General features: G+C 39.3%; 1 protein-coding gene across 1 annotated transcript; it reads right to left on the bottom strand.

Moving 5' to 3' along the window:
* Nucleotides 1–1,349: 1,349 nt before the first annotated feature.
* klhdc3 (kelch domain containing 3) lies at nucleotides 1,350–26,754 on the bottom strand. The gene is made up of 11 exons (XM_089012375.1): nucleotides 26,613–26,754; nucleotides 24,637–24,857; nucleotides 22,872–23,048; nucleotides 22,457–22,572; nucleotides 21,150–21,221; nucleotides 20,411–20,624; nucleotides 20,198–20,284; nucleotides 17,865–17,973; nucleotides 6,181–6,254; nucleotides 4,009–4,087; nucleotides 1,350–2,842 (listed from the first exon to the last, which is right to left on the bottom strand). The coding sequence occupies exons 2-11, from the start codon at nucleotides 24,788–24,790 to the stop codon at nucleotides 2,776–2,778; spliced, it is 1,149 nt and encodes a 382-aa protein (XP_088868501.1). The 5' UTR covers nucleotides 24,791–24,857; nucleotides 26,613–26,754; the 3' UTR covers nucleotides 1,350–2,775.
* Between the last annotated feature and the right edge of the window lie 325 nt (nucleotides 26,755–27,079).

The following is a 27,079-nucleotide window of genomic DNA, read 5'->3' as shown; positions in this document are numbered from 1 at the left end:
GCCTTACTCGAGGTGTAAGCGTCATTATCAGAGAAGATGTGTCGTCCTAAACGATGTTTTCGTCCCTGAAGAGTTCCATCACTAATAGACTTTACGTGCACACGCACACGCACACACGCAGACACTGTATACAAGTTAAGTCTCACGATTTGCTCGGGAGACTCCCGATTTTGACCACAATACTAAATAATTTGTAAGGCAAAACAAAAGAAAAAGTAAAAAAAAATACTTTTTTATACTAATTGAATGTATAAACAATGAAAGCATGTTGTGTTGTATTTATGTACTTGTAATTTAAACTTTTGTAACGCTCACATTATTTTAACACACACTAATCGCGAGTACGAAAATATCCCGATTTATGAAACTTAACATGTATGACACACACACAAACAAAAGGAAAAAAACAAATTCACCACAGATAGAATAATTTTGAATCACTCCCTGATGGACATTTAGTGTGATATCAGCTTGACAAACTTTCAATGGCTGGTGTTCACTGATTGGGTGACTGAGTATTGTGCGTCAGTGTGTGAATGTGTGTTGTGTGTGCGCAAGAGAGACTTGAGGGTAGATCAGCACGTTATCTTCTCTTTGACTGTCCTGATATACTTTAGTGCCGTAGTCTTGAACCTGCGAGTGAACATTTGTAAACATTTATGGTGTCGGCCAGTGAAGTGTGCAAAGCGAGGGCCCAAGTTGCCGCGGGTTCTATTTTGTTGCAGTTATTTCTTCTCACAAGGAAAACAACACACAGATCAATATCAAGATCCCATTGCCCGTGCCGCAAAAGGCTTACATCGCTTATAACCCGACATTCAAAGGTAACACAGTGAGTTGAGGCTGTAAATATAGACTTGACAACTGAAAACATTCTTCGATAAATGTATTTTTAGTAATAATTAGGCGACATAAAAGGACAGTGGGGCAATGATCCACTTCCTTAATACATACTGGACTGTGCCAAAGTCTTTGTAATGAAGATCACGCATAAAAATAACGTTTGGCAACGTTTGCCTAGTGTATTACAATAACTACTTCCTTTTATGGGGTATATCACATAGCCAGGAGGTGCCATTGTAATTCATAAAATCATCGGAAATAATATAATAATGATGACATCATAAAAAATACATTACACCAAAAGCATGACCCTCTTATATTCTAAACTCCTTTCAATGGAAATGAGTTTTGTGGTATTCACGTCATCATTGTAAATGCACCTGTTATACTATTTACTGGTTTAAAATGTCAAAATGAGTGTTCTGAAAAAGATTAATAATAAACAAAGTGAGTGAAAACCAAAGATATTTGTCCTGTATATCTTGAGAACAAATAAAGATTGGGACTTTTAACAGTTAGTATGAATTATTTTATTTTTATTTTTAAAGAGCACCGAAAACATAAAGAGAATTAGAATATAAACTTATGATGAAACATGAAGAAACTTTGTTCAAGAAAATTTAAGGCAGCCCTTTTGCATTTGTATCCGGTCACTCGTAGTGCACGCACGAACTCCAGGAATCAAGAAGAAAAAAGGATCAGCGCAGAGAGGCGATGTATATGTGGAACTGACGCTGCTCGGAATTGAAGCGGATTTAGGAGATGTAAGACATTTTATTTTCGTCAATGGATGCTTTCAACATTTAGCTTGTAGCGCATGTGCACATTTCACTTTGACATCCCTGATCCACTGGTGAAAAGGACACTTAGATCCTCTCCTCTTTCATTTATAACTGTTTCATGCAACAAAAAATGCAGAAAGTGCTTAAGATTGAAGACTGTCTGTGTCTTTTGTGTTTTTTTTTTGTTGTTTTGACTTCAAGATGGCGCCGCAAGAGTGACTGCCTTAACAGCAGTTCCTTTATTTTGTTTTTCTACTTCTTCTTCTCCTTTCCTCTTACTTTCATCACTTTGCTGCTGTAAAATGTACATTTCAACACCGCAAGACTAATAAAGGCTAATCCAATTCAATCCAATAAGCGAGTCATGAGGAAAGTGTCTCGACACCACATGGATTGTCTAAAAGAGCAAGAGTTTGGTGATGCATATTCAACAAAAGTGTCTACGGATGACAAATTATGCTCTGATTGATTCATTTGGTGCATTTTGGCACAGCAAAGCACCCCAGTGGGTGGTTGGGGGTGGATACTGTAGTTCAGTAGGTCAGCAACAGCATAGCCGTAGAATTTCGCGTTATAAGATGCCAAGGTCTTATTGAATACATTGAGACAAACTATGTCACTGTGTAGCGGCGGATGTGCTCCTGGGGGGATGATGAAGCAAGAGCAGCAAGTTAAGCATCTCAAATAGTCTTTTTTTAAGCCAGTACAGCACCCAATAATCAATGTACCTGAACACCAAAATTTAAAGTCTATTGACCGTTTAGCTGCAAATGGACATGAATGTACATTCTATTTCGAGATCGTGTTCGGATTTCTCTTTGAGCGTAATTGTATTTGATGACATCATCATCAGATTTTTCTTCCCGTAGTTCATCCTGTGCTTAAATGTCTATGATTATCATAGGCTGATTGAGTTTTCGACGAGAAAAAAAAAAAGGTGAGAGTTAAGGTGAGTGGGTCGAACCCATTTTTCTTTTCCTTGTGTGAGACACCCTGAGCATGAGAAAGTCCACTAAGTCCAAACAAGTCTTTTGTGTGACATTTTGAGATTCAATCCGGCACGGATCTGTATTTGACAAAACAGTCCCTCCATGCTCAGCTAGATCTGGCAGAAAAAATAGTAATAATCTGCTTCATATTCAGCTGTATGTCAACCATGGGGCGAGACGATAGGCCTGCTGATGTTGCTGTTGGTGGTCATGGCAGACAGTTCCCATCTGGATGGAAGAAGAAGAGAGTTAGATGGTTTTTATAATCATAATGAGAGATTGAATACATCTTTTAAAAGTTTCTGGCTTTACAGCAGCTCCTATAATGTTTGCTCTGCCAGTTGTGAATCTCTCCATTCTGAGACAAATACATGTTTTCTTATTTTTAAAACGCTTATTATTTTGATTTTAACATGTGTACAGTTGACCAATTTAACATGAGCATGTAAAATTATTATTTTTTGTTTATTTGGAAGAAAATTGTTTTTATTCTTTTATTTTCATAATTAAGACAGGTTGGACATTGAGTGTCACATAGAGGATGTTTGCACTGTATTCATAAGATGACAATTCAAGTAACTTTTCATCAAACTATCAAACATATTTGACCGTCACCCTCTTTTCCACATTTTTCTGATTTATTTGACCACATAACGTTCCCAAAAATATTGGAACCGTACATTATCAGTCAATCAAGAAACGGTGTGATATCAGTGAGATGAGGATGAGGGGAACGCTGTGATGTAACTTGAGAACCAGGAGCAGGGGCTGACAACGGGGTCTAGTACTGACCTGATGACAGGTCAGAGGTCGAGCTCCAGATTGTTATCACTGGCTCTGGTTTCAACACTCAGTCCCTCTCAAAGGCTTTGTTCGTTTTCTTGTGTCGTGCGTACGTGTGTGTTGCGGAGCGGAGATTGGCACAGCAACAGAAGATGCCAACGAAGGCTCACGGGAGATAACCAGACTCTTGTGACCTCACAATTTCTCTCCCTCTCACACACATATACACGTAAAAACGTGATGGGTTATTAACATCAATAGGCACCTTATGCAAGGTGGCACTCGTGCAAAATTTGGCACTTTATGGGACAGGCTAGTCTCAAACCCCTGCAGGAACTTGTAATTAACACTTGACAAAATGGATTACAAAATCTTTATTATGTAAAGCCTAGTAACTGCCCACAGCTAACCCAAAATGGAAAGGTCATCCAGAGTTAACAGTTATGTAATTCTACCATTGTCATATTTTTGTCTTATGTGCAACATTGGAATTGCTTCCATCATATTCAAATTGTGAACAGCTTAAAGACTACAGTGCCAAAAAAAACATGAGTGAAACGTTGGTGACCAAAAGGAGATGTTATTATTTTTGGAAAGGGTGTTAGTCTAACCTGATATCATGCGGAAGGCCCGACTGCTCCAGACGGTACTGAATTACAGCTATCTTGCATAATGTCTTCAAATTAGGACCTAGAATAAAGAAAGTAGATGAGTCATAGTGAATCACAATTTACAATACAACCGCATCACAAAATGAAAAGCAGTTACATTTATGTTGTGAAAATCACCATATTCAAGTACCGCTATAAACATAACATGAGGCTTCTGTGACTGAATGATTCATTAACATCATAAAATGTGCTTATCTAAACAGACATCGCCCACGTCATCCATTCTTAAAAAAATTTGCATCGCAGCTGAATTTGTGACCAATGACCAATGACACAACTCAACCGAATGTACCTGTGAGCGCTACCATTATAGAATGAAATCAGATGAGAACTGGAAGAAACGATTACTATATTTTCCAGCGTATAAGGCACACCAGAGTGTAAGGCGCACCCCCAATGAATGATGTATTTTCAAACGTTTTATATATATTATATAAGGCACACCATCAATGAATGACAAATATAATATAGAAATATATAAAGATTTTCCAAATACAAGGCGCTACAGTAGTACACTACTACTACTTCTTCTGCAGGGGGAAATTGAGTCGGTGGCTGGTGACAGTCATTGCGAGACCTGTTGTGGCTCAATATTACTTCACATATAAGGTGAACCTGCGTATAAGGCGCAGGGTCATCTTTTAAAGAAAATCAAGGCTTTTGGGTACGTCTTATACACTGGAAAATACCGTACTTTAGCTTTCGTTTTGATTTTAAGAGCACAAGGTCACGGGTGAAGCATTTTCCTCAGTACTATTTGATATTTGGTGGAGAATCTTTCAAGTGTACTGAGAATTCCCAGGTGATAGAACTTCATCTGATACTAAAATATCTAATATGCCCAATTTACAGTCTAGCAAAGACCAGGAAACAACTGTGGTGCTTTCTTATTGGTTATAAAAAAGATACTACACTTAGACATCTAAGCACTACAGAAACAATGTCAACATGGTTGCCAAACCGCAAGAGCTACAGCTACAAAATGCAACGAATGCACTTCAAACACTTCACTTCACACAAGGCCAAATGAGCTCGGACACATCCGCACGACATTCAGAAAGTACCAAAATGATGCTACGAGCAGCGTAAAGGAGAATGAAAGGAACTACACTTGATTCAAAGCATTATATGTCACCCACGGTGAAGGCGTATGTTAGTTCATGGCTCACAACGGAAAAGCATTGAAGTGGCCACATGAAAGCTATGTAAGTATACACTGTTCAACCAAATGCATTTATAGTGATGCTGACGAGTTTGAGCCAAGTATGAGATATAAAGACAAAAAGGTAGCATCGATCTTGGCATTGGATTATACTTCAATGGCCACCGCGTCAGTCCTCGGGCTTTAAATGGCAAAACAAACCAACAAACAAACACACAAATATAATCCTGAGCTGGTTGCCTGCCAATTTCAAGGCACAGATGTAAACACCCATCTATGCGCAAACTCACACCTAGGGACAACCTAGAGCCGTGGTTCGTGACCCTTTTCGAGATACCGAACCCAAACAGTTATTATGCAGTCACCGAGCCCTTCATTAGTAAATACATACCGTGTATAAGGCACACCGGACTATAAGGCACATCCCTATGAATGGTGTATTTTCAAGCCTTTCCATATATAAGGCGCACCGGACTACAAGGCGCGCCTTCAATTAATGATTTTTGTATTTTTTTTTATTTCCATATATAAGACGCACCACATTTTAGGGCGCTACAGTAGAGGCTGGGGTTATGCACTACTTCTTCAGGGTAAAATGGAGTCAGTGGCTGTTGACAGTCGTTTCGAGACCTGTTGTGGCTCAATATGACTTCACATATAAGGCACACCTGCGTCTAAGGCACAGGGTTATTTTAAAGAAAATCAAGGCGTATTTTCCGGTGTATAAGCCGCACCGGAGTATAAGGCTCTTGGGTGTGCCTTGTACACCGGAAAATATGGTACTTCACATACAGTATAAGGCGCACAGCACAGGCTTATAAGGCGCAGGGTCATCTTTAGAAGAAAATGAAGGCTTTTGGGTGAGCCTTATAGTCCCGAAAATATGGTATGTGATTTTCTGTGTGAAAATATTTCCTATTAAGAGACCATTTGAGCTCAGGGATACTCACTAAAATCCAAGATGTAGAGGTCTGAATGATCCATGAGGTCAAATTCATCACCCATCCCTTGCTCAGGACAGGGACTGAAAAAAAGAACCAAATAAAAGGATTAAGACAACAGTTATTACTTATCAAGAAATTACCAGAGTTCAACATCATCTTCAGCTTAATGTCTCCAAATGCTTGAAATGCAAACACATTTAGTAATTTCATGTAAAATCTTAAATTCATCCACATTTTAACATATTGAATCCCCATTTTTAAAAAAAGTGTGCCGGTCACACATCATTCATCTTTCCTTATCACGCACAACTTGATTTAAGCCCACAGGAAGTCGAGCAGTGCAGTAAGACAGGCTGGCCCATACAGATAGCCACCCAGACATGTGCTGCCGTTTATATCACTTCACATCTGTTTCCTGCCATGGAAAGATGCACACAAGAACAGGCAACGACACCTGCGACACATTATTTATTTAATTTAAAGTGAACATTCCTGGTGCCATGAACTCATCCAACGGCATTCCCGAAATTATTTGGCAATTGAAAATAGGGCGTAAAGCGCCATACCCAAATTTGTTCAGGTTTAGTTTTTTCTATTTTGGTGCCGATAAAGCGTTGGCCATTGCCTCTGGCAATGTGTTTTTCTTTTCCACAAAGGGGCAGCATTTCCTTTTTTCATGTTAGCGCTTTGTTCCAGCTTCAGCTGTTGTTAAAGCGCTATATAAACCAATATGCATGTATTGCATTGTATTTTGGACAGCTGCCCTCATTTCAAGCACATATAACTCCAGACCCATATCATTTAGGAATGAACACTTTTATTGATTTAAGAAGAGAGGCTAAGGTTTCCGATGCCATATTGAATGTGTATGTACTGTAGTCCTAAAACTCAATATTTTGTGGGTCCTGGAATTTGAGTGACTATGACACAAACCCTGGCACTGAAGTTGACACATTTTTGCACATCTGGCAGTGAATGAGTTAAAATAATCAACCCCCCTAAAAATCTGATGCTGATATTTTAAATGAAATCAGCACTTTAGCCTTTTAAAGTGTTTTTATGTGATGCGTTTAAATAACTGTCTATGAATTGATTACCCTTTTGTGATGCTGTTTTCCAGCGCAAAAAAATAAACTGATTTATCAGATCTCAAAAGTCAAAATTAACATCAAGTTGTTTTCTATCATTTTTATTCAGTACTAAAAATTAGTCCTAATGTCAGGAGCAATTGTTCACCCTTTTGAACACAAAACATACGCGGTTATTGCAAACATTTCACAAAGGTATTTTTTTACCACTTGCATCTTAGTGCGGGTCTATAATTTGAGCATTTCTGTCTCACTAAGCAGTGAACATGGAGGAATTGAGATAAATACTGTACAAAGAGTTCATCAACATGCAAGACTGCAATGGGCGGGTAGGTTCCCAGTTTTTACCTTGGGGCAAAGTCATTGCTTCGATTGAATATACCGTTTATACCACACACAATCCAACACTGAAGTGGAATGGCTGCATCCCTACTTGGGAGTTGATGAAATTGTTTCAGGATCCCCTCCACCCTTTCCACTCATCAATCTCTATTTCTCTTTCCCGCTGTCTCCACCGTCGAGTCTCCCTCTCGCTGCGTGTTCAGGATGTTGTAAGGGGTTTACGTTGCTAATCTTCCCCAAACAAACATGTTTGAATCTTAAAGCAGCCAGGAGAGGTGCAGAGCACGAGCACGGTCGTCCCAGAGGGCCAGCTGTGGAAGTCATTACGCCCCCCCCCTACCCCCAGGAGGTGATCCACCCGGGCTTATAGGGAGCTGTCAACCGAATACCCTCAACCACCCAGTACCATCATCGGAAGGCCGGTGACTCTTATCTCTGCTTCCCGTCCTTCATATAGGCCTACTGGCAGCGCCATTACTCAAAGTCATGCATAAAACGCTGAGGGCTGGTGGGAATGTTAGTGTAGAAAATGGCACGGAAAATTACGTTGAGGGAATGCATGTTGACATACCGAAACTGAGTCATGGAAATACTTGGCATACTTGAAAATGGTTATACAGTAAAGTCTCGTTATATCGATATCGGATATATCGATAGTCCCGGTTATATCGATACTAATTCTATGCACGCACGGAGAAAATTACATGCAAACAGGGTTGGATATATCGATAGTCCCGGTTATATCGATATTTTTTCGGACTCCCTTGAATATCGATATAACGAGACTTTACTGTATTTTAAATTATTATTCGATCATACAGAGCAAAATTAAAACAGTTAGCGCACTTGTATGCACATGTGCAATGAAGAATGCAACAAGCATATGACTGGGTGTCATGCGTGTCAAGTGACATACAGTAAAGTCTCGTTATATCGATATCGGTTATATCGATAGTACTGCTTATTACGATACTATTTCTATGAATGCAAGAAGAAAATTTACATGCCGCAGGATCGGATATATCGATAGTTCGGTTATATCCATATTTTTTCCGACTCCCGAGAATATCGATATAACGAGACTTTACTGTACTTCATCAGGAATGATAGTAGGGAGTCTACTTTTGGTCCTTTCGTTTTAAAATGAGTCACAACAAAGCATGTTATGGTCAATATGGTCACGTGTAAGCATGCAACACAGAACTATAAAGTGCATAAATTATATAAGAAACACAAATTGGGTCTTATGTCAGTATAACAATAAACATCAAACTGCTTTTTATGCATCTATTGGCAGTATCCCACAGAAATGCGTCAACTTAAGGCAACTAATATGAAGTCCATGAAGAATTCACCATCAACCGCTGGCCACATATTGTATTATACAGACATATTGTCTGTAAAATCCACCTTTTCTCTTCTTCTTGGTCAAATGTTCTTGTGGTGCATCACTTTCCTCGTTCCTAAGAAACCATCCAAATACAGTCAAACTCCAGTTTTCCAACGTCAGATTTCGACCAGAAATTTCTACATTTTTACGCCTCAGAAGATGACCGAAAATCTGTTTTTGACCAAACTGAACATACCCGAATATGCCACTTGACTCCTCTTGGGTTCCTTGCACAAAACTTCCACGTGTAACGTCAATTATAAGCAGACATTGTTGTGATATACGCAAATCTGACTTTTTTGTTTAGTTTCTTATTCCTGCATAGTGCATTAGCTCCTACTCCAACAGCCTTCTGGAATGAATTATGGTCAAAAACCGAGGTGTACGTCTTTTACTCATTTTTCTAGTTTATGGATTGAATATTAGCGTTATGCGACCAATATTTGACATGAGTCTGTCTAATATGGATGCAACAGAGACAATACAGTCTCACAGTAATAAATCAGCCACGGGTACTGTCGGTTATTTAGTTTTTGAACTGTGCAGCCCAGTGGCTGGGGACCACTGCCCTAAGGTCAACATGACCTATGGTACAAAATAGAAGGGCCCAATATATATGCTGTTTAACTTAAAAGGGTACACTAATCCTATTCTTGAGTGACAAGCCACAGGATGCTTAAATATCTAAATTCCTGGTACATTTTCATAAAAAAAGGGTAATAACCCTTTTTATGAAAATGCCAGGAATCAAGAGCTGCAGAGACATAATGGAAAAGGAATAGGTTAAAAAAAGGACGTTTGAGCCAACAACCTTAACTCATTCACTGCCATTCACAATTTTTTATTTTGGAATTGAAAATATGACAGAGCGCCATTGCTGAATTTGTTCGGGTTTTGTTTTTTCATGCTTGTGTGCTGATAAAGCGCTGGCCATGGCCTCAGGCAATGTTTTTGTTCTCTTCCACAAGGGGCAGCATTTCCCCTTTTTCCATGTTAGCGCCTTGTTCCAGCTTCAGCTGTTGTCAAAGCGCCGTATGAACCAATATGTATTTATTTCATTGTATTTTGGACAGCCGCGCTCCTTTAACTCCAGACCCATATAATTTAGGAATTAACTTTTTTTCTGATGAAAGAAGAGTCTAAGGTTTATTACGCCAAATGTTTATCCAGTCCTAAAACTCAATATTGCGTGGGTCCTGGAATTCAAATGACAATGACAAAAACCCTGGCACTGGAGTGGACACATTTTTGCACATGTCTGGCAGTGAATGAGTTAGCTTTCCACAGATCAGGAAGCAAAACCAAACAATGTGACATAATCCTCATATGTGCTGTCGGCACTTCACTTTCTTTCCAACCATCAAGTTAATGTCTTTAATTCTTACCATTGCCTCAAATGTGTTGCTGAGGGTTATGAAAAGTTGTATTGGTGGGAATAACACCATGAAAAGTAACTCCTACTATCTCAAGAACACAATGCAGTACGGGAGCTGTCAACAACTCACACGGCTAGAACGCCTCAGCTTTGGATGCTGATGCGAGAAAAAAAAGGTAAAGATAAGGGGATGCTTCGAGGAGTGCAGCAAGCGAGATGACAACTTTCTCGCATACTCATGGACAATATTAGCCTGGGTGTGAAATCCAGCAGCACATTAATGTTTTATTGGTCTTTGTAAAACCAACCGAAAAAGATCTTAGAAGCAGGGGAAGGAAAAGAGGGGGTTGATGGAAGCGGGAAAGTCACAGTGTTTGACTTTAAGTGGTATCCTGGTGTTTGATGGTTCACTTTGTTACTCGATCAGCGAAGTATCACTACGTGTGAAAAAGGTTCGCCCAACCCCGCAGCTTTGGTGGTTCCCAGTCTAAAAGAAGCCAGAGTGATACTCCCCCCACTAAAATAACAGTGGTTGCTATTTGAAACAACAGTCAATGAAGGTGTCTAATCACCCAATTGCCGCCCTCTCCAGTAATGCACTGACTTCGTCCCTAATTATCTTTGAAAGTAGGCCGCTGAAACAGTAGAAAATCAACTACTGTCCTAAAATTAATGAGGGGAAACGAGTAGACCAAATTGGGAATTTCTGCATGGGAACACTAAACAATTCAGCAAAAACACAAGCAAGACAAGCCTTAAATGGGAAAGTACCAGATGATGTTCTTAGAAATGCGAGCAGTGAACATATCAATCGGTGTGTTTTGAGTCATTTCATTGGTGATATCCTCATTCTTGGAGTGATAGTATCTGCATCCTGTTCCTTTCGTTACATCCTATTGAACTTTGCTCCTTCAGGACCATCTAGCACACAGGAACTTATCACACACTACAACTTCCTGTAAAAGACCTTACCATCGTGAGCAGAAACATTAAATTATTTTTGTTTGCTTTTCAGAGAAGGCTAAAACAGAAAAGTAACGAAATGCATTGACTGGGCAAAAGGACAGCTCAAGCAAAACCCTGGGGGAGATTATTTCAATCAAAACACAATGTGGATTACATAATTCATCACAAAGTATAAAACTGCCTTTTTAACATACATGTATGGCATTTTGACAGCAAGTAAAACTTGTGTGTGTGAAACCTGTATTAACATGTTATATTCAACGTCATCTTGGACTGTTGAGCAACGGTTAGTGACGATATTAAAAGATTCCTTTACTTTCCTATTTAAAATGCTCAATTGTTAACAATCCACTTGTTATCACGGATCCATTTTTTTCTGCCTTAATCTTTTCTGTCTCACCTAGACTAACCAACATATCTCTCCCCCCTCCTGAGCGGTGGCTGGATGTTGGATTAAGACCTGCAGCCCCATGATGAGAGTCAGACAGAAACTACTGCTGGCTCCCAAAGATGTCTGTTTTGTGATTAGAGTAAAAGACCAATTGCTAATTTAACCTAAATCTTAAATTCCAAGACTTAAAAAAAGGTCATTCACATTTTTTGAATGGGTTTAAGGTACAAATTTGCCCTTTGGTACATTTATGCAGAAGGCTTCTTTTTGCATGTTTGTTTTTTTTCTCTTCACATTACGATGACCCAATCCTAGAGCCGATAAAAAGAAGGAATTTGAGTTGTGGGCTTTGAATACAGCTCCCTAACGCCAATATGAGGCACGAGAGATGGCAAATTGTTGTCACACAAACTGTTGTCACACTCTCCAGTGGCACTTCATAAAATGGTTGTCAAGGCCAAATGCGTTGGGCACTCATGATGATAGTGTCGGATAGAATAATGCACGCCGGCATCAGGCTGTTCATTTCATAGTTCTTATCATTAACCATATTCTGGTATTTCTAAGTTATATCAAGTCACAATTGGTCAAGACCAGAATCTAAATATGTAATACATTCAGCATTGTTCTCGAGATCGCATCAAGAATCTCCCACAGTTAAATTCTTGTCTTGCATGTAACAAGGACATTAAATGAAATGTTGGACTTCTATTTCACGCGCATTTTACTTGAACAACATTACAAGGTGTCACCCATGCAGGGTGTTTATTTGAGCTGCCGTGGAGCACTCACCCCAATGACACCATAATGTATACAGGCTGTTGGTGGGTTAAGGAGGGTTAAGATGCAGATGAAATACTAGCATGGTAATGTCTTTGAAGGGTAAATCACCGAATTGCTGTGCTGTCCAAAGGTCTCGCGCCGCACGCGCAAGATGCCCCGAATCCATCTCGGGTCACCTCGCTGTTTGACACGTTTTATCTCAGACATATGAAAGACACACACACAAGCGGAGTGACAATTCTGAACGGGAAACCTCTGCAACGTACCCTTTGACACAAATGACATGTGCATAACTGAAGACTTGATAATTGTGTTTGCACGGAGCCAAGTGTCTCTGGCAACATGTCTCAAAACAGCGACCAGACAAGTGCATCTGAAATGGGCAAACATGTAGTTCGACCATGAATCATAGGTTACATTTTATGGCAAGTCATTGTTTCATAAAATACATTGAGAAAGGAAAACCAAAAAAAGGTCTCGATAGTCAACTAACTGAATACCATGTTGTGTTTAGTCTAAAAATTGAACTATCGGGTTCAATGGTGATAAGATACGCTTTAGCCAGCTGGACTATCATAACAGCAGCCCCTTCAGCCATTGATAAGGTGCTAAATGGCATTATACGTGATATCGAGGCACCAGGCTTTTGACCTCCTCATCAGCAAAACAAGATCACCGGACAAAGACAGAAAATCACTGGCTCAGCAAATTGCTGTTTTAAATTCATTAGTAAAATTCCAGCCAGATTAAATATCAGGGTGAGATTTTGGTGGAATAAACAAGAGGTTTTGCACCGGGATGTTTTGGCTACCAGTGAGATTACCTGCTATGTGGTCTCCCTTGAGCTGAGTCTGAAGCGACCATATAGTCTCTCGAGCTGGAAGCATTGGCCAACAACTTGAAAACTATGAATAGATTTTGAGAGCAACCAAAAATTCTTAATTCTGTTTTACCGCTTGCCCGTTATTTGATGACAATTAATTGATTTAAGAATAAATATAATATATGTCAAATAATCTGTAGTGGCTGCCTTTCTGAAACCTCTTAATTGTTGACCGTCTGAATCAAGACTTTGGAATGCAATTCATCAATGGGCACCATTGGTTTTGAGACAAAGAATATACAATCGTAAATTACCACACTTGGGATAACTCACACTTTAAAATTAAATAAGCCACCAGACATATTTTTATATCGCTTCAATAATAATTCAGGCAATCTTAAAGCAATTAGTTGCATTAATAATAATTGACATTTTATGTCAACCAAACTCATAATGTAAAGTGTCCTTGTGAGTTTTGAAAGGCGCTTAGAAATCAAATTTATTATTATAATAATGATGGCACCAGATTCTCCTTTACGGCTTGGAATCTGTTTGCTCACAGCATGCCAATGCCCTTTTCCCACTGTACCCCGTAGTTGATGCCAAATTCTCCGCCTTAAAACAATTTGTAATTTTGCCATACCATAACACGTGGTTTGCTAAATTTAGCTGTGACACCCAAAGTTCAGCCAGATACCTATGAAGCTGGACTCCCATGAGGTATTTAAAAAAAAAAGATGTTTTAGTTTGCAGGGTATGCGGTTAATTGCGTTCGTAGGTGAAGGTCAGTGCAGGTGGAGTTAGTCATGCATGGGTCGTCCTTCGTGGGGCAATGAGCAGGTCTCACCAAATGAGTGTAACAGAGGTGGAGAGGGCAGATCAAATTGCACTGCGTGAGAAAGAATACTCCCTAAGGTCATAAATCAGAGACTGGGCAGAATTACGCGCCTCTCTGGATCTCAGCATGCCTGTTTACACTGACGTAAGTGGCACTCAATATACTACCACGAATACTCGGCCAGTCAGTTCACTCACAGACAAACCACACATTTTCAGCAAAGTAATGAGTGTACCCTGTGTATGAAGCATGCTCTAAACTGTAAAAATTGCAATCAGATTAAGCTGAATTGATGTTTCTTTTCCATCTAAAACTTTGGTATTGTTTATTATTATTATTATTCTTTTAATTATTATTATTATTATTATTGACAGCCTATATAGTTACTGTCTGTTTAGTGCAAACAGATCATTTCAGACATTAAAATGCCAATTTGAAAGTTTCTAAGTTTTATTGTAGTTCACTAAAGTAATAAATTATGCCCACCCAAATCTAGGACTGAGAATAAATATCAACAGACGGGTTCTGTTTAAGATCAGTGTGAAAGGACAATCAACCCAGGAAAACAAAATGTGAGCCATAAATTTGAACACAATTTCCTTGGGCCGACCTACCAAATGAACAGACTCACAAAAAACACAAGCAAGTGTCAGTAATTCATGGGGCCTGTGCAAGCATTTGTCAGCTACGTAGAGACAGATCACAATAACTTTTTAGGCCTGTTCACTGCCCTCCTGTTGTTAGGTCATGTTAAAACAAACACACGGTCCAAGATGCCTTAAAATAGAATGGGCTTAATAGAAAAGGAGCTTTCCAGTATCATTTAGTACAAATTAAAACATGATGATAATTTATATATATATATATATATATATATATATATATATATATATATATATATATATATATATATATATATATATATATATATATATATATATATATATAAAAAAAAAATCCTCGTCTCACCCATCATGGGTGGTGTCTGTCCCCATTTTAGCTCGGGTCCTCTACCAGAGGCCAGGAAGCTTGAGGGTTCTGCGCAGTATCCGTGCTGTTCCCAGCACTGCGCTTTTCTGGACCGAGATATCCGATGTTGTTCCCGGGATCTGTTGCAACCACTCGTCGAGTTTGGGGGTCACTGCCCCAAGTGCTCCGACCACCACAGGCACGACTGTCACCTTTACCTTCCAGGCTCTCTCCAGCTCCTCTCTGAGCCCTTGGTATTTCTCGATTTTCTCATGTTCCTTCTTTCTGATGTTCCCATCACTCGGGACCGCTACATCCACGACAACGGCTTTCCTTTCCCCTTTATCTATGACCACGATATCTGGTTGGTTGGCCATTACCATCTTGTCAGTCTGTATCTGGAAGTCCCACAGGATTTTTGCTCGGTCATTCTCCACCACCTTGGGAGGTGTTTCCCATTTTGACCTTGGGGTTTCCAGTCCATACTCCGCACAGATGTTTCGGTAGACTATGCCAGCCACCTGGTTATGGCGCTCCATGTAGGCTTTCCCTGCCAGCATCTTACACCCTGCAGTTACGCCAAAAAGGCTTTCTGTGGCCCTGGTCTACACCATGATCTTGTGGGTTCGAGTGTTCACAATGCAAACAGATGTCACAAATATTTCAGATTATTTTGCCTGAGCAAAGGGATGTTGGGTAAATAGTGGGTATCCGGTGATTTTTTTTTTCTCCATATATATATATATATATATATATATATATATATATATATATATATATATATATTCTCATAATAAGGGAAAGAATACGAATGGACTTAGAAGCCACTTAGTGTTCATTTGTGCGTCTTACTACGTGTGTGCTTGTGGTTACGGGAGTTCCTGTGTGTAAGAGGCTTATTGGCACCCATTTAAATAAACATTCAATGCCAGTCAATAGGACGGTGTGGTCAATTTGTTTCAAGACCTTTGAGATCAGACAGTAACAACAATAACAGCTAAGGCCAGACATTAGATCAAGTACCATAAAGAGAAGATTTCTGATTTGAAGGCAAAATTAACAATGAATTAATTTACTGATTAATTGTGGTGCTTTTCAAGCTCGACCATCATCTCGGATCCTTCAGGAACACTGGCCAAAATATTGTGATCACCCAAGCCCTAAATGGCCACAATAGGAAATCAAGACTGTGAAATCCAACCAGGGCTAATCCAAGGCTACATGGATATCTAAGGTTATCAAATCATTTTCTACAACACATATTGCAAGTATGCATTTCTAAATTTGCAAGATGCAAAACCGCAATTGATTATCTCTCGTAAAATGTCTTACAGTGGTGTTCAGTATTTCTGGTTCAATTAAAAATTATATTGCTGTGATGCACATGTTCAAAGTTATTGCAGTAAAGCTTTATATCAATTTAACATGGTTCATTATATTCACTGGTAGTTCATTCCATTGTGTCCTTGCGAAAGTTTGTGAGATGCATCAAAGATGTGATTTCATTCTATATACTTGCTATTGAAGTTAAGGCTTTTACTGTTGAATAAATGCATACATGTAAAATGGTGACTTTACATTACAATACAATACAACCGAATTTATATCGCACTATCACAACTGCTGCAGCTGTAACAAAGCGCTTCACATAATAGTCAACATAAAGCAAAATAATAAACACAACAGGAACATAAAAACATGGACAGTTGTGCAATCTTAACGACTTAACCATTACCATTAATAATATGAAAAGTTTTTTTCCAAACATGGACTGTACAGTTAATATAATTTTCAATGTGGACAGTTAAACTTATTTACAGTGAAAGGAAAATGTTTGATTACAGGGATTGCCACAAGGAGCATATTAAGTCAAGTGTACCATCACCATTGTTTCCAAGGATTGGACCACAATTCAAAAGAAATGTTCAATTTTTATTGGTTACTTTTCACTAAACGTACTTATGCCAGAGTTAATTCGATGACAATTGTGAGATTTTAACAAAAGGGTTCTCAATAATTTTATCCATGTATGTAGGTGATACAAGTGGTACTGTAATTAAACCGATGACACAAAGGCAATCTAGACTGAGTTATCATGATTTGAAGTCTGAAGGACTTTGGGCCTGTAGACGTAGTGGGCCTGAGAGGACTCTTATCCACAACCTTCCCATCTGCACTATCAAGTTATCCCAGTGGGGTTTTGACTGATAACATAGTCTTATGATAACAGGTCCCGCCGGCTATGCTGGGCCATCTAAAAGCCGTTAGCTACCTCATTACTCCACTGGCTACTGGCCTACAAAAAGCACAGCGGCACCTTAGCAGGCACCAGTTATCATTACTGCCTTATGACCACCAATGAAATTATCCCAGGCTACCGTCTAGAGGAGCCAGACCGCCACATTGGCATGTCGGGCGGAGAGAGCAGTCATTCTCCCCCCCAAAAAATTCTAACACACTTCAAAAATATCCAATAAAAATATTATTATTACCGGATTCATACAAGTATTTTGATGACTGTAGGAAAGCTAATTCTGACATGATCGCCGTTATACAGCCTCGACTCCCAGTAAGTGGGATACAATTTAAAATAGAAATTAATATAATCTATGTATTTATGCAAAAAGAGGGTGGTTGTATTTCAACGCACAGTCATAACTAACAGTGAAAAGCTGTATCTACTGTACTGTGTATGGTGCACAATATTTCAAATTTTTCCCCTTACCTGGTTCCTCCAAAGAGGATGATTCGATCTCCAACCATACAGCAGCACTGTCGTCTTCGAGGACATGGGCCTTTCCCCTTGGGTTCTACTTTAGTCCATGAAAAGGCCTCTGCGGAGTTAAAACGTAAAAAAAAGAACACATTGATAATGTTTGGGATTATTTGGGAAGACAATACGGTGTGGACACAGTTCACATACACACCCGTTGACTGAGTTTCACAGTTTTCTCTACTACATAGAACTTCCAAAATGTGCTTTATGGTAAGGTGAGATGATTAATTATCGATGAATTTATGATCAAATTAAATAATAGTTAATCAAAAGATTATTTATATATGATGGTTTAAAGTGGCCAAATTCTGAGAACCTTAGCCTCTCAGTGGTACATATCGAATTTCTTAAATGTTTCCTGGAACCAGATTAGAATTTTGTTTTTCAAACCCAGACATTATACTTTGGAAATCAATGACCTTCAGATTAATCAATGAATAATCAAATGATAAAACTATTCATTACATCTCCTTCTCAGGTTTCCAAAGATAAAAATAAAGAAACACAAATATCCCCAAGGTGAATCCACAAATAAGCCCTTTGAATTGCAAAACTTGATACAAAAGTGAGAAGAGTGTTCAGAATTCATCCGAAAACAGTTCCCTTTGACTTAAGAGGATACTTATAGTTAAGAGGCATTATGAATAAATCAAAGTATGTCCATAAATATCTTAAGTTTGTTTGAAGTGGCTTGTTTTTATTGAATATTTTAACATATTTAATATATTAGCCCTTATACTGCCCGAAAACATTTCACCGTCCTGGTACATAGGGATAAACTAATTCCCGCGGGAGACTGTGTTTTGAGAGATAGTACATACACATATACTCAGCAAAACATCAGATTAATTTGCTGCATTAAGTGTCTTAACACGCAGACCTTTAAAAGAACTTGACAACAAAAAAATAAATAAAACAATAACACCTCCCAATAACAATAACAATAACTCCCTCACCTTTATTGCATCACACTCTGCCCCAGTTTCTAGTGCTTGGTTGTGTCTGCGTTGTGCATTATTTCCAACACTTTATGTTGTTTGTCTTCACTGTATTACATAGTATATTTAACGCAAGGTAAATTCTTTGGCAGCCTTCTGAGTGATACCTCTGAACAATGAGCTCAGCCCGATGCTGTGGACCATGACTTGTGTTATAAGATGTAACTGTAAAAAAATGTCAGGAAAAGCCAATGACAATAGCCCTACTTTATTTGCGGTTGATGAAAGCCTTTTCAAAGGGTTCCAGGGATCTGTAACATCTGTTTAAAGGTGGTCGGATTCATTCAAATGTAAATGTCTCCACTGCGAGACTCATCCATCCAAACACAATCCCATCGACAGCTCTAACAGGGTGAGCATACTTGTAAAACCACATAAACTCAGTTATTTGTATTCACCCTTTCTATACATTTTCAGCTTTTGTTTTTCATTTCGAAATGAGTTGTAGATGTTATAGTTTACAATGGTGGTGGAAGAGGTTTTGAAATTATTGATTGTGGTCTGATTTTTCATTTCATAGACACCTGGCATTTGAACAGGAGTGTGAAGTCCACTGTAAGGTTGGACATGTCAAACAAGTGCAGTGAACCTTATCATGCCATCTCTATGGCAACCAATCATTAAAACCAGAGAATTGGGATTGGAACTAAAATGTCTGCCATCTAGTGGCTATGACTACCTGGGCAGACTTCTAATTAAGCCGAGAAAGAAAGGCCTTAGGGCAAGCTGTTTTATTCATACTGTACATCCTGACCTCCAGTGTACATAGGATAGCACATTGGACATGGCCTTTTAGTACATTGTGCAGCTAAAAGTAAAGAAATTGTTGGTTTAATATCAAGAAGGGGCTTGAAGAAATAGGAACGTTGGTTAATACGATCTTAAAGGCTCAAATCAAACAATTTCTTTACGACAATAAGTTATATGCACCCCCACTAGCACAGCATGGTATTCAAATTAGCATTGCATTTGTGGGATATGATTTAAATATCAAAACGTACTTGTTTTTATCCATCTAAAGGTGAATTTTCAGTCAATAAAAAGTGACAAAATGGCTGCCCCCTGAGATGGATTGGATGGATTTTGGTACTTAATTCATTTTCGACACATGCAATATGAATCAGAATATTGTATTGAGAATAGCGGAGGTGCATTGAACCTAATATTGCAGAGAACATTTTTGACTAAACATAGTGACGCTGTTGAACATCATTTCTGTAGATGAGTAACAATTATATAGCACTACAAGAAAAAAAATCCTAAAGACATACAAAAGAGCATCACCTGGACTGAATTTCCAGAGATCATTGAAGTGCTGGTCCAAATCAGCGTTGTAGCCTCCAAATATGTACAGCTCCCCCTTGTAGCAAACTACACATACACATTCACGTAGACAAGAAAGAGACATTTATATTTATAATATAACATCCCATGGAGATTAACTTCAAGAATAGTAGCTAAATATCAGTGCGGTGCTCGACAAGATGAGTTCCTTACAAGCTGAGTGACTCCGGCGACCATCCGGTAAGATCTGCATTGGTGGAGTGCTCAACCAGGTATTGGTCTGTGTATCAAACACTTCTATCTTGTTGCAGTAGATTTCATTGTTGGAGTGGAATGGACCAAAGTGGTCCCCTCGTCCTCCAAATACAAACATTTTTGTGCCGATGATGGTAGCTGAGTGGAAGTCCCGCCAGCTTGCTGGAATGCCCTTAAATGCAAAAAATAAATACATAAAATAGAGCATATTTGTTAAAAATAAAAAAATAAATAATCATTAAATAGGTACGAATTTCTTTTCATATCTTTCAACGCCACATCAGATAAATTGTCCTCAATACAGAGATGTAACTTGAAGCGAAATTGTGCCACCTAGTGGACAGTATTAAAAGAACCAAACCTGCATAACAAGACGGGGAAAAGCATCTCAAAGAGCGGCTCCTTTGAAATACATTACAAAAAGTTTGTGTAGCTTGATAAGGCCAGAAGAGCGGCAAGCGAAAATCGCACCTCTTGAGCAAGATGATGGAGACGGTGCCTTGCTCAGGTGCATCTCAAAAGTAGTCAGGAAGAAGACTCGTATCACTCTAACATTTATTTTTTTTCTTTCTGCAGCAAGACTTGATCAGTCTGTTGAAATGTCCTAACCTAGATGAGCCCTCCTGGATGAGGTAACGCAACCCCGATTTTTAATTATTGATCGAAAAATAGATTTATTTATTTTTTTCAAACTCACCATGACATCAATTAAAGACCAATGCATGGTAGTGGTGTCTAGCTTATGGATGTCATTCGAGAAGCAGTCAGCCTAGAGAGAAGGAGAGGAAATAAATAGTTAACATATTTTCTGGAATATAAAGTGCACCTTCAATGAATGACATATTTAAAAACATTTCCATACATAAGGTGCACCGCATTCTAAAAGGCACTTTCCAGTGTCTGAAACTCATGACAAAAAGTTACTGGACACCAGGGCAGACAACTCTGAAAAGTTGCCTGCCCAGCCATAAAGTTGCCTGCCCTATTTTTCACAACTTGAAACACAATAAGATGACTAATCACAAAAAAACCATTGTTGCAAAGTATTAAGGATTGATCATAAGAATATATAACAAAACAACACTTTAAAATGTACCGACCACAAATGCTTAATTTATCGTAAATATCCCTTGCTGATGATTTTACTCCAGTTGTCCTTCGTCCATTCACTGTTCGGCATGTTGCACAATGCAATGTTTGTGTTGCGTCGTCTGCTACAAGCTACGTGAACTCGTCTTTCCACGATGCTTTTAATGTACATTTACCTTTTGTAGCGTCATAAATTTTGTTAGCTTCTTTTGAATCTTTCTTCTGGGGGTGACGTTTTGGCTTGATTCCTAACCACTTATCAATTTTTCTTGTCTTCTCTGTGCGTCTACTTTGTAAAATGAAATGCAAATGCACCCGGAAGTAGTTATTTGATGCAGGTTTCTGATTGGCTGCCGGGTATGCACTTTGCCAAACAAACCCAAATTCCATAACCAAACGAAAATTTCGAAATCGGAATAAAGCAAACGTTTGATGTGAATTTTTTTTTCTTGAAAAAGTTGTCGGCCACCCGGGCAGAGACGTTCTGTAAGTTGTACGCCCGACGTAAAAGTTGCACTCCCCGGGCGCCCGCGCAGACGTTATTTAAGACACTGGCACTTTCAATGAATGACATATTTTAAAACGTTTTCCATACATACATACATAAGGCACACTGGATTATGAGGGGCATGATCAGCTTTTCAAAAAATCTTTTCTTTTAAGCGCACCTTGTAGTGCAGAAAATACGGCAATTTTCAGATTTGACAGTATCATTCCCTGAAATTCATACTGAATTTACCAACAAGTCATATCCTACTGATAATGCATACATTGGTCGCCATTTGAACATTTTCTAAGACAAAACGCATTGGAAAAGTGCATTTCTAATTGAAATTTACATCGTCATATCTTTGGTATGTCGTATGTCTTAGTGGAGTTGGCGTAGATGTAAAAGGAAACTGGACAAATACTTACCAGCTGCTCGTATCCTCCAAATATATACATTGCCTTCAACAGAACGCAGGCTGAGTGACCATCTCTTGCCCCTGGAACTGTCCCAGAAATTCTTGGTGTGAACCATCTGTGGGTATCTGCAATACAGAGAGCTTGCATTAATTATCAGCACTCTATGTGAAATTGCTGGCAACAAGTAAACAGATATTTAATTCATGTTTGATACACGGCATTTTGGTAGGCTTGTGTACAGGCAGCCAAAATGTCTCTATTTGCGTAAAATAGTTGATCCGATTAAAGGCTAGAATACAAAATGTTTGTTTTAAAAACAGCACAACACACAGCACAACAATTTTCTGGGATTTGTTATCCTCATTTTTATCCTAAGAAAGTTGGATTACTTTCCATACAGACAGTTTGATTGGTATCTACTTACTGACATCAAACGCGTACAGCACATTGCAGGCCCCTTCGGTGTCATTGCGTCCCCCCCATAAGTAGATGGTTTCATCCAGCAGCACCGCCGTGTGACCATAACGCATATATGGCACTTCTCGAGCACGTTCATGTCCAACGGGCCTCATCGGGGGCAAGTTCATCCAGCGCAGGGACACTATGGCATAAAATGGTTGAGAAGTGAATAATAATGTCATACAATATGGGAGTGTTTAATCTTCCCTTGCGCTCCGAAATGAAGTTGATACTTTTTTTTTTTTACTGAATTTGTTATTTATGTTTGCCCTGCTTTTTCATTTCTTGTATATTTGACCAAATACCCATTTGCCATCTATGACAGAACGTGGAAAAAAAAAATCAATCACAAGGTAGAGAGAGTGTTGTGACAGCTGGCAATGCTGCAAAACTGAAATCAAAGGGAAGAATCACAGCGCAAGAAACCTGATGAAATAATGAAACAATAGCTGAGATGCTCTCATTTCCATTTCAAATAAGCCAACAGCATCTTCTTCAAGGCTTGCTTGCATCCCAAACAAGAACACTCCAATTACTCAACCCACACGTGATATTGAACAACTGTTGTGAAAAAGACTTCATTAATAGTCAAATGATTTGGAATTCAAACCAAAAAAGGCTTTCAAGAAAAATAAAAATGGAGGTCACAGACTAACATATTATGCAAGATTTGAGTAAATCTTGCAAGACCTCCCAAAATAATGTTATCGGTAGCTCTCAGTGGTTACCTTTTACAGAAACGGTTGCTGAAAGCTTCCATTCGCAAGATACCGTATTTTCCAGTGTATAAGGCGCACCGGAGTATAAGACGCACCCCCAACGGATGGTGTATTTTCAAACCTTTTCCATATATAAGGCGCACCAGAGCATAAGGCGCACCTTGAATGAATGAAAAAGGTTTTCCAAATATAATATATAAATATATACAAGTTTTCCAAATATTAGGCACACCACATTATAAGGCGCTACAGTCAAGGCTGGGGTTACACGGTACTTTTACAGGGCGAAATGGAATCGGTGGCTGCTCATAGTCGTTGCGAGACCTATTGTAGTTCACATATAAGGCGCACCTGCGAATAAGGCGCAGCGTCGTCTTTTGGAGAAAATGAAGGCTTTTGGTTGCGCCTTATACACTGGAAAATACGGTACCTCAGTGTTGTCCCATTTATCACGACCTCCTTTTGAGGATTCAAGTTAAGAGAATGATAATGTGTCTTTTTTTTTTAAAAAAGGGATATTGTCTTCCTTTGTAAGCGTCCTCCATTGAAAGGTGCTATACAAATCAAATGTGTTAGATTATTATTAGTAGTATTATTATTTACACAATTGTTTCGCTATTACTTATAACTATTTCCCCCTCAGCCCATTCAAATAGCTGCTGTGGACTGCAAATTTCCCCAATGTGGGACTGTTAAAGGCTTTCTGATTCTATTAATACGATATGTCGGCAAAATATTGCCTGTGCCATGAGAAAAAAAATGTAATTTATTTAGGGGGAAACGTTCTAGAAATCCCAACCACATTTACACTTTTAATTAGAGACCAAAAAAATGAGAAAGGATGGAAATATTTATTAAGCGCATTCTTGAGGATGACTTATGATTCTTTAGCAAGGCTTCCATATAGCAGCAACAGTACACATCTCAAATATAGTTTGAGAACTTGGAGAAAAAAAAATGAAAGAGTGAACCATGGAAACCCTGAGTGCATGGTTCTCCATTCTAACTTACCAGTGTTGAAAACATGCACGTCAATCTGACGTAGCGTCTCATAGTCCTCCCCGGAGCAGTAGCCCCCAAAGGTGTATACCTTGTGCCCCACGGCCACAGCGGCATGATTGACTCTCCGTGGCCCTCCTTCAAGATGGACAGACCAACGCAACATTCCACTTGGCTCCACCTCTGCAGAGTCTATCACTTTGCCTCCATTGGGCAAATTTCCATCATTTGACCTGTGAACACAACAAGAGGAGTTAGCAATAGCGGCCGTAATGAAAGACCAGGCCATGGACTAGCTTAGCCGTACATGACAAGAACGAGAACGTTGTAGAGCAAGAAAAAAAGTCAGGAGTGTCTGCAGTGTGAACACTATCTGCCTGATTGCCACAACCAGCTGATGTAATTTAAAGTAACCGTGAATGAAATAATCAAAAGCAAAGCATCCTGCCTAGTGTTGGAAAAGTGTTGTCTCAGTCTCAGTTTGTGGATTATTCATCACCATAACTAAAAATAAATTGCTCAAAACATATAGCGAAGAACATGGAAGAACATATCAGACTATTCTGAAGTGACTTCCTATGAGCCCACATCTAAATCTTACTGAACATCTGTGGAAGGTGCTAAAAGTTGAAGTCAGGAAAAGACACGGTTCAAATGTTTGCTTACGGGAAGTGAGCCTAAATACTTGTCGAATTGCAATACATATGTTAGTTACAAAACCCGTTTGATTGCAGCGTTTGTCTGAAGAGATTTGTGGTATTTGTCTGAAAAACTAAATATTAAGACAAGGATTAAATCATTTTTGTCCATACCACTATCATTGGTTTGTTTTTGTCATATTGTGCATAATTTAAAACAGTCTGTATAGTCTTATGTTCTGCAACAGGTATATAACAGTCTGTGGTCTCAATACACAAACAACAAAGGATTGCGTCAATCTTGAACTGGTAACGCCACCCTGGATGAATGATTTTGGGGTGGAGTTGGATCTCAAGCAAATGAGACATGGCATTTCATCCACAAGCCTAAACATATAATTACTTTGTGAGGTATTGTTTTAAAATAGAACCAGTGTCGTTTGTAACAGGGCGACCATAACTTGGCATGTTCGCCACAAACCAAAAAAGCTTAATGTCGGACCATGCTCTATGTACATGTATGCAATGCAAAGTCTGTAGCCAGGATTCGAACCTCCTCCCTCAGAACTGTAAGGCATTTTGCTTCGAGGGGAGACCCCTGTTACAGCAAAACAGTTTGCAGCACCCACCCTCCCCACCATTCTATTCAATGACCCACTTTCTTGTTCACCTTCAACCTTTGTTGGCACGTAAAAATACATCCCCGAGCCACCCCATCTATTTTGAGTGCCATATCAGAGGGGTAGCACCAGATCTTGGCGACGATTCTTTTATTTCATCAACCTTAGTGTTTATGAGCATTGTGTACAGTCCACATCAACCTTTGCACATAGTAAAAGCAAGTCATGGCTACTGTAGTATTGGGTTTGCACAACAGCATGTGTAGACTGTTTGGTCCCCGGCAGTATGTTTATGTAAAAGGCCACCTCAAAAGGCAGTGAAAAAGATCCACATACCAAGGTGTCATAGGAGATCATGTGTCCCATTTAGGAACATTGTTAGCTAATTGGACTCAATGGAAGAAAGCAAAAAGCAGCAGCAGCACCTTCTCACAGCCTCGTCCTGCACAGAGTTAGCTTTAACATGACATGTCGGTGAAGGACAGTTAGGTGGCACAAACCACTGAGGCGAGGTAATGTTATCTTGTTCAACATTCATGCGATAGTGTGGGACTCTTGCCGACTAGGCTAGGCTAAAGCTAAACTACGTATTGGAGCCCATGGCTCTAAACCGGCAAGAAAATGTCACGATTGACAACATGGACATTTATTTGCATATGAGGCACGACTGGTCAGTGAACACCAAAACAACCATTGTGTTCAGAGTGTTAATAAGTATCGCAGAGCTTACCTTGGAGCAGAGTCGGAGGCGGTTCGCTGATGTTTTGGGACGCAGGCAGGCAGAAGGGGACCTTGTGACGTGTCGGTAGGTGAGAAAACGCGCCCTCTAGTGTTGTACTAACGACAAATCTGTCGCGCTCGTCTCATCGCAGTCATGTGACAAACTCTGCAAGAAACTGGCGACTTACTGTTCCGGTTTTACGATGAAGTATTCCGTTCCAAGCACTGCCACTTAGAATGTTAATTGTTCAGAGTTAACGTGCATTGCTCGACAAACTTGATTTCTTTCTCGGAAGGGGAAACAGGCCGTCTAACTGCCTGATGGTGTGAAAGTCACCAGGCCTCATCTGGTTATGTCAATATCACGTCAGGGGTTGATAAACTTATGTCATCAGGGGACCCTTCGACACAGAACATTTTCTTATTCCGAATTAAACATTACCACTATTTATTGACCACTTACAGGTCGCTGGGTTG

Source organism: Hippocampus bargibanti, linkage group LG13 (genome assembly GCF_051943395.1).
Source record: "Hippocampus bargibanti isolate YZ-2025 linkage group LG13, ASM5194339v1, whole genome shotgun sequence".
In the NCBI taxonomy this organism is placed as follows: Eukaryota; Metazoa; Chordata; class Actinopteri; order Syngnathiformes; family Syngnathidae; genus Hippocampus; species Hippocampus bargibanti.
This window is presented reverse-complemented; position numbering and strand designations above follow the sequence as displayed.

What these genes read in the sequence shown, in the direction of transcription:
- klhdc3 (XM_089012375.1), bottom strand. Translation starts at nt 24,790, where the DNA reads ATGTTGCGTTGGTCTGTCCATCTTGAAGGAGGGCCACGGAGAGTCAAT. An exon ending in GGTCTTTAATTGATGTCATG is followed by an intron (nt 20,625 to 21,149) that starts GTGAGTTTGAAA and finishes TTTGCATTTAAG; the next exon opens with GGCATTCCAGCAAGCTGGCG. An exon ending in TCTCTGGAAATTCAGTCCAG is followed by an intron (nt 17,974 to 20,197) that starts GTGATGCTCTTT and finishes TTAACTCCGCAG; the next exon opens with AGGCCTTTTCATGGACTAAA.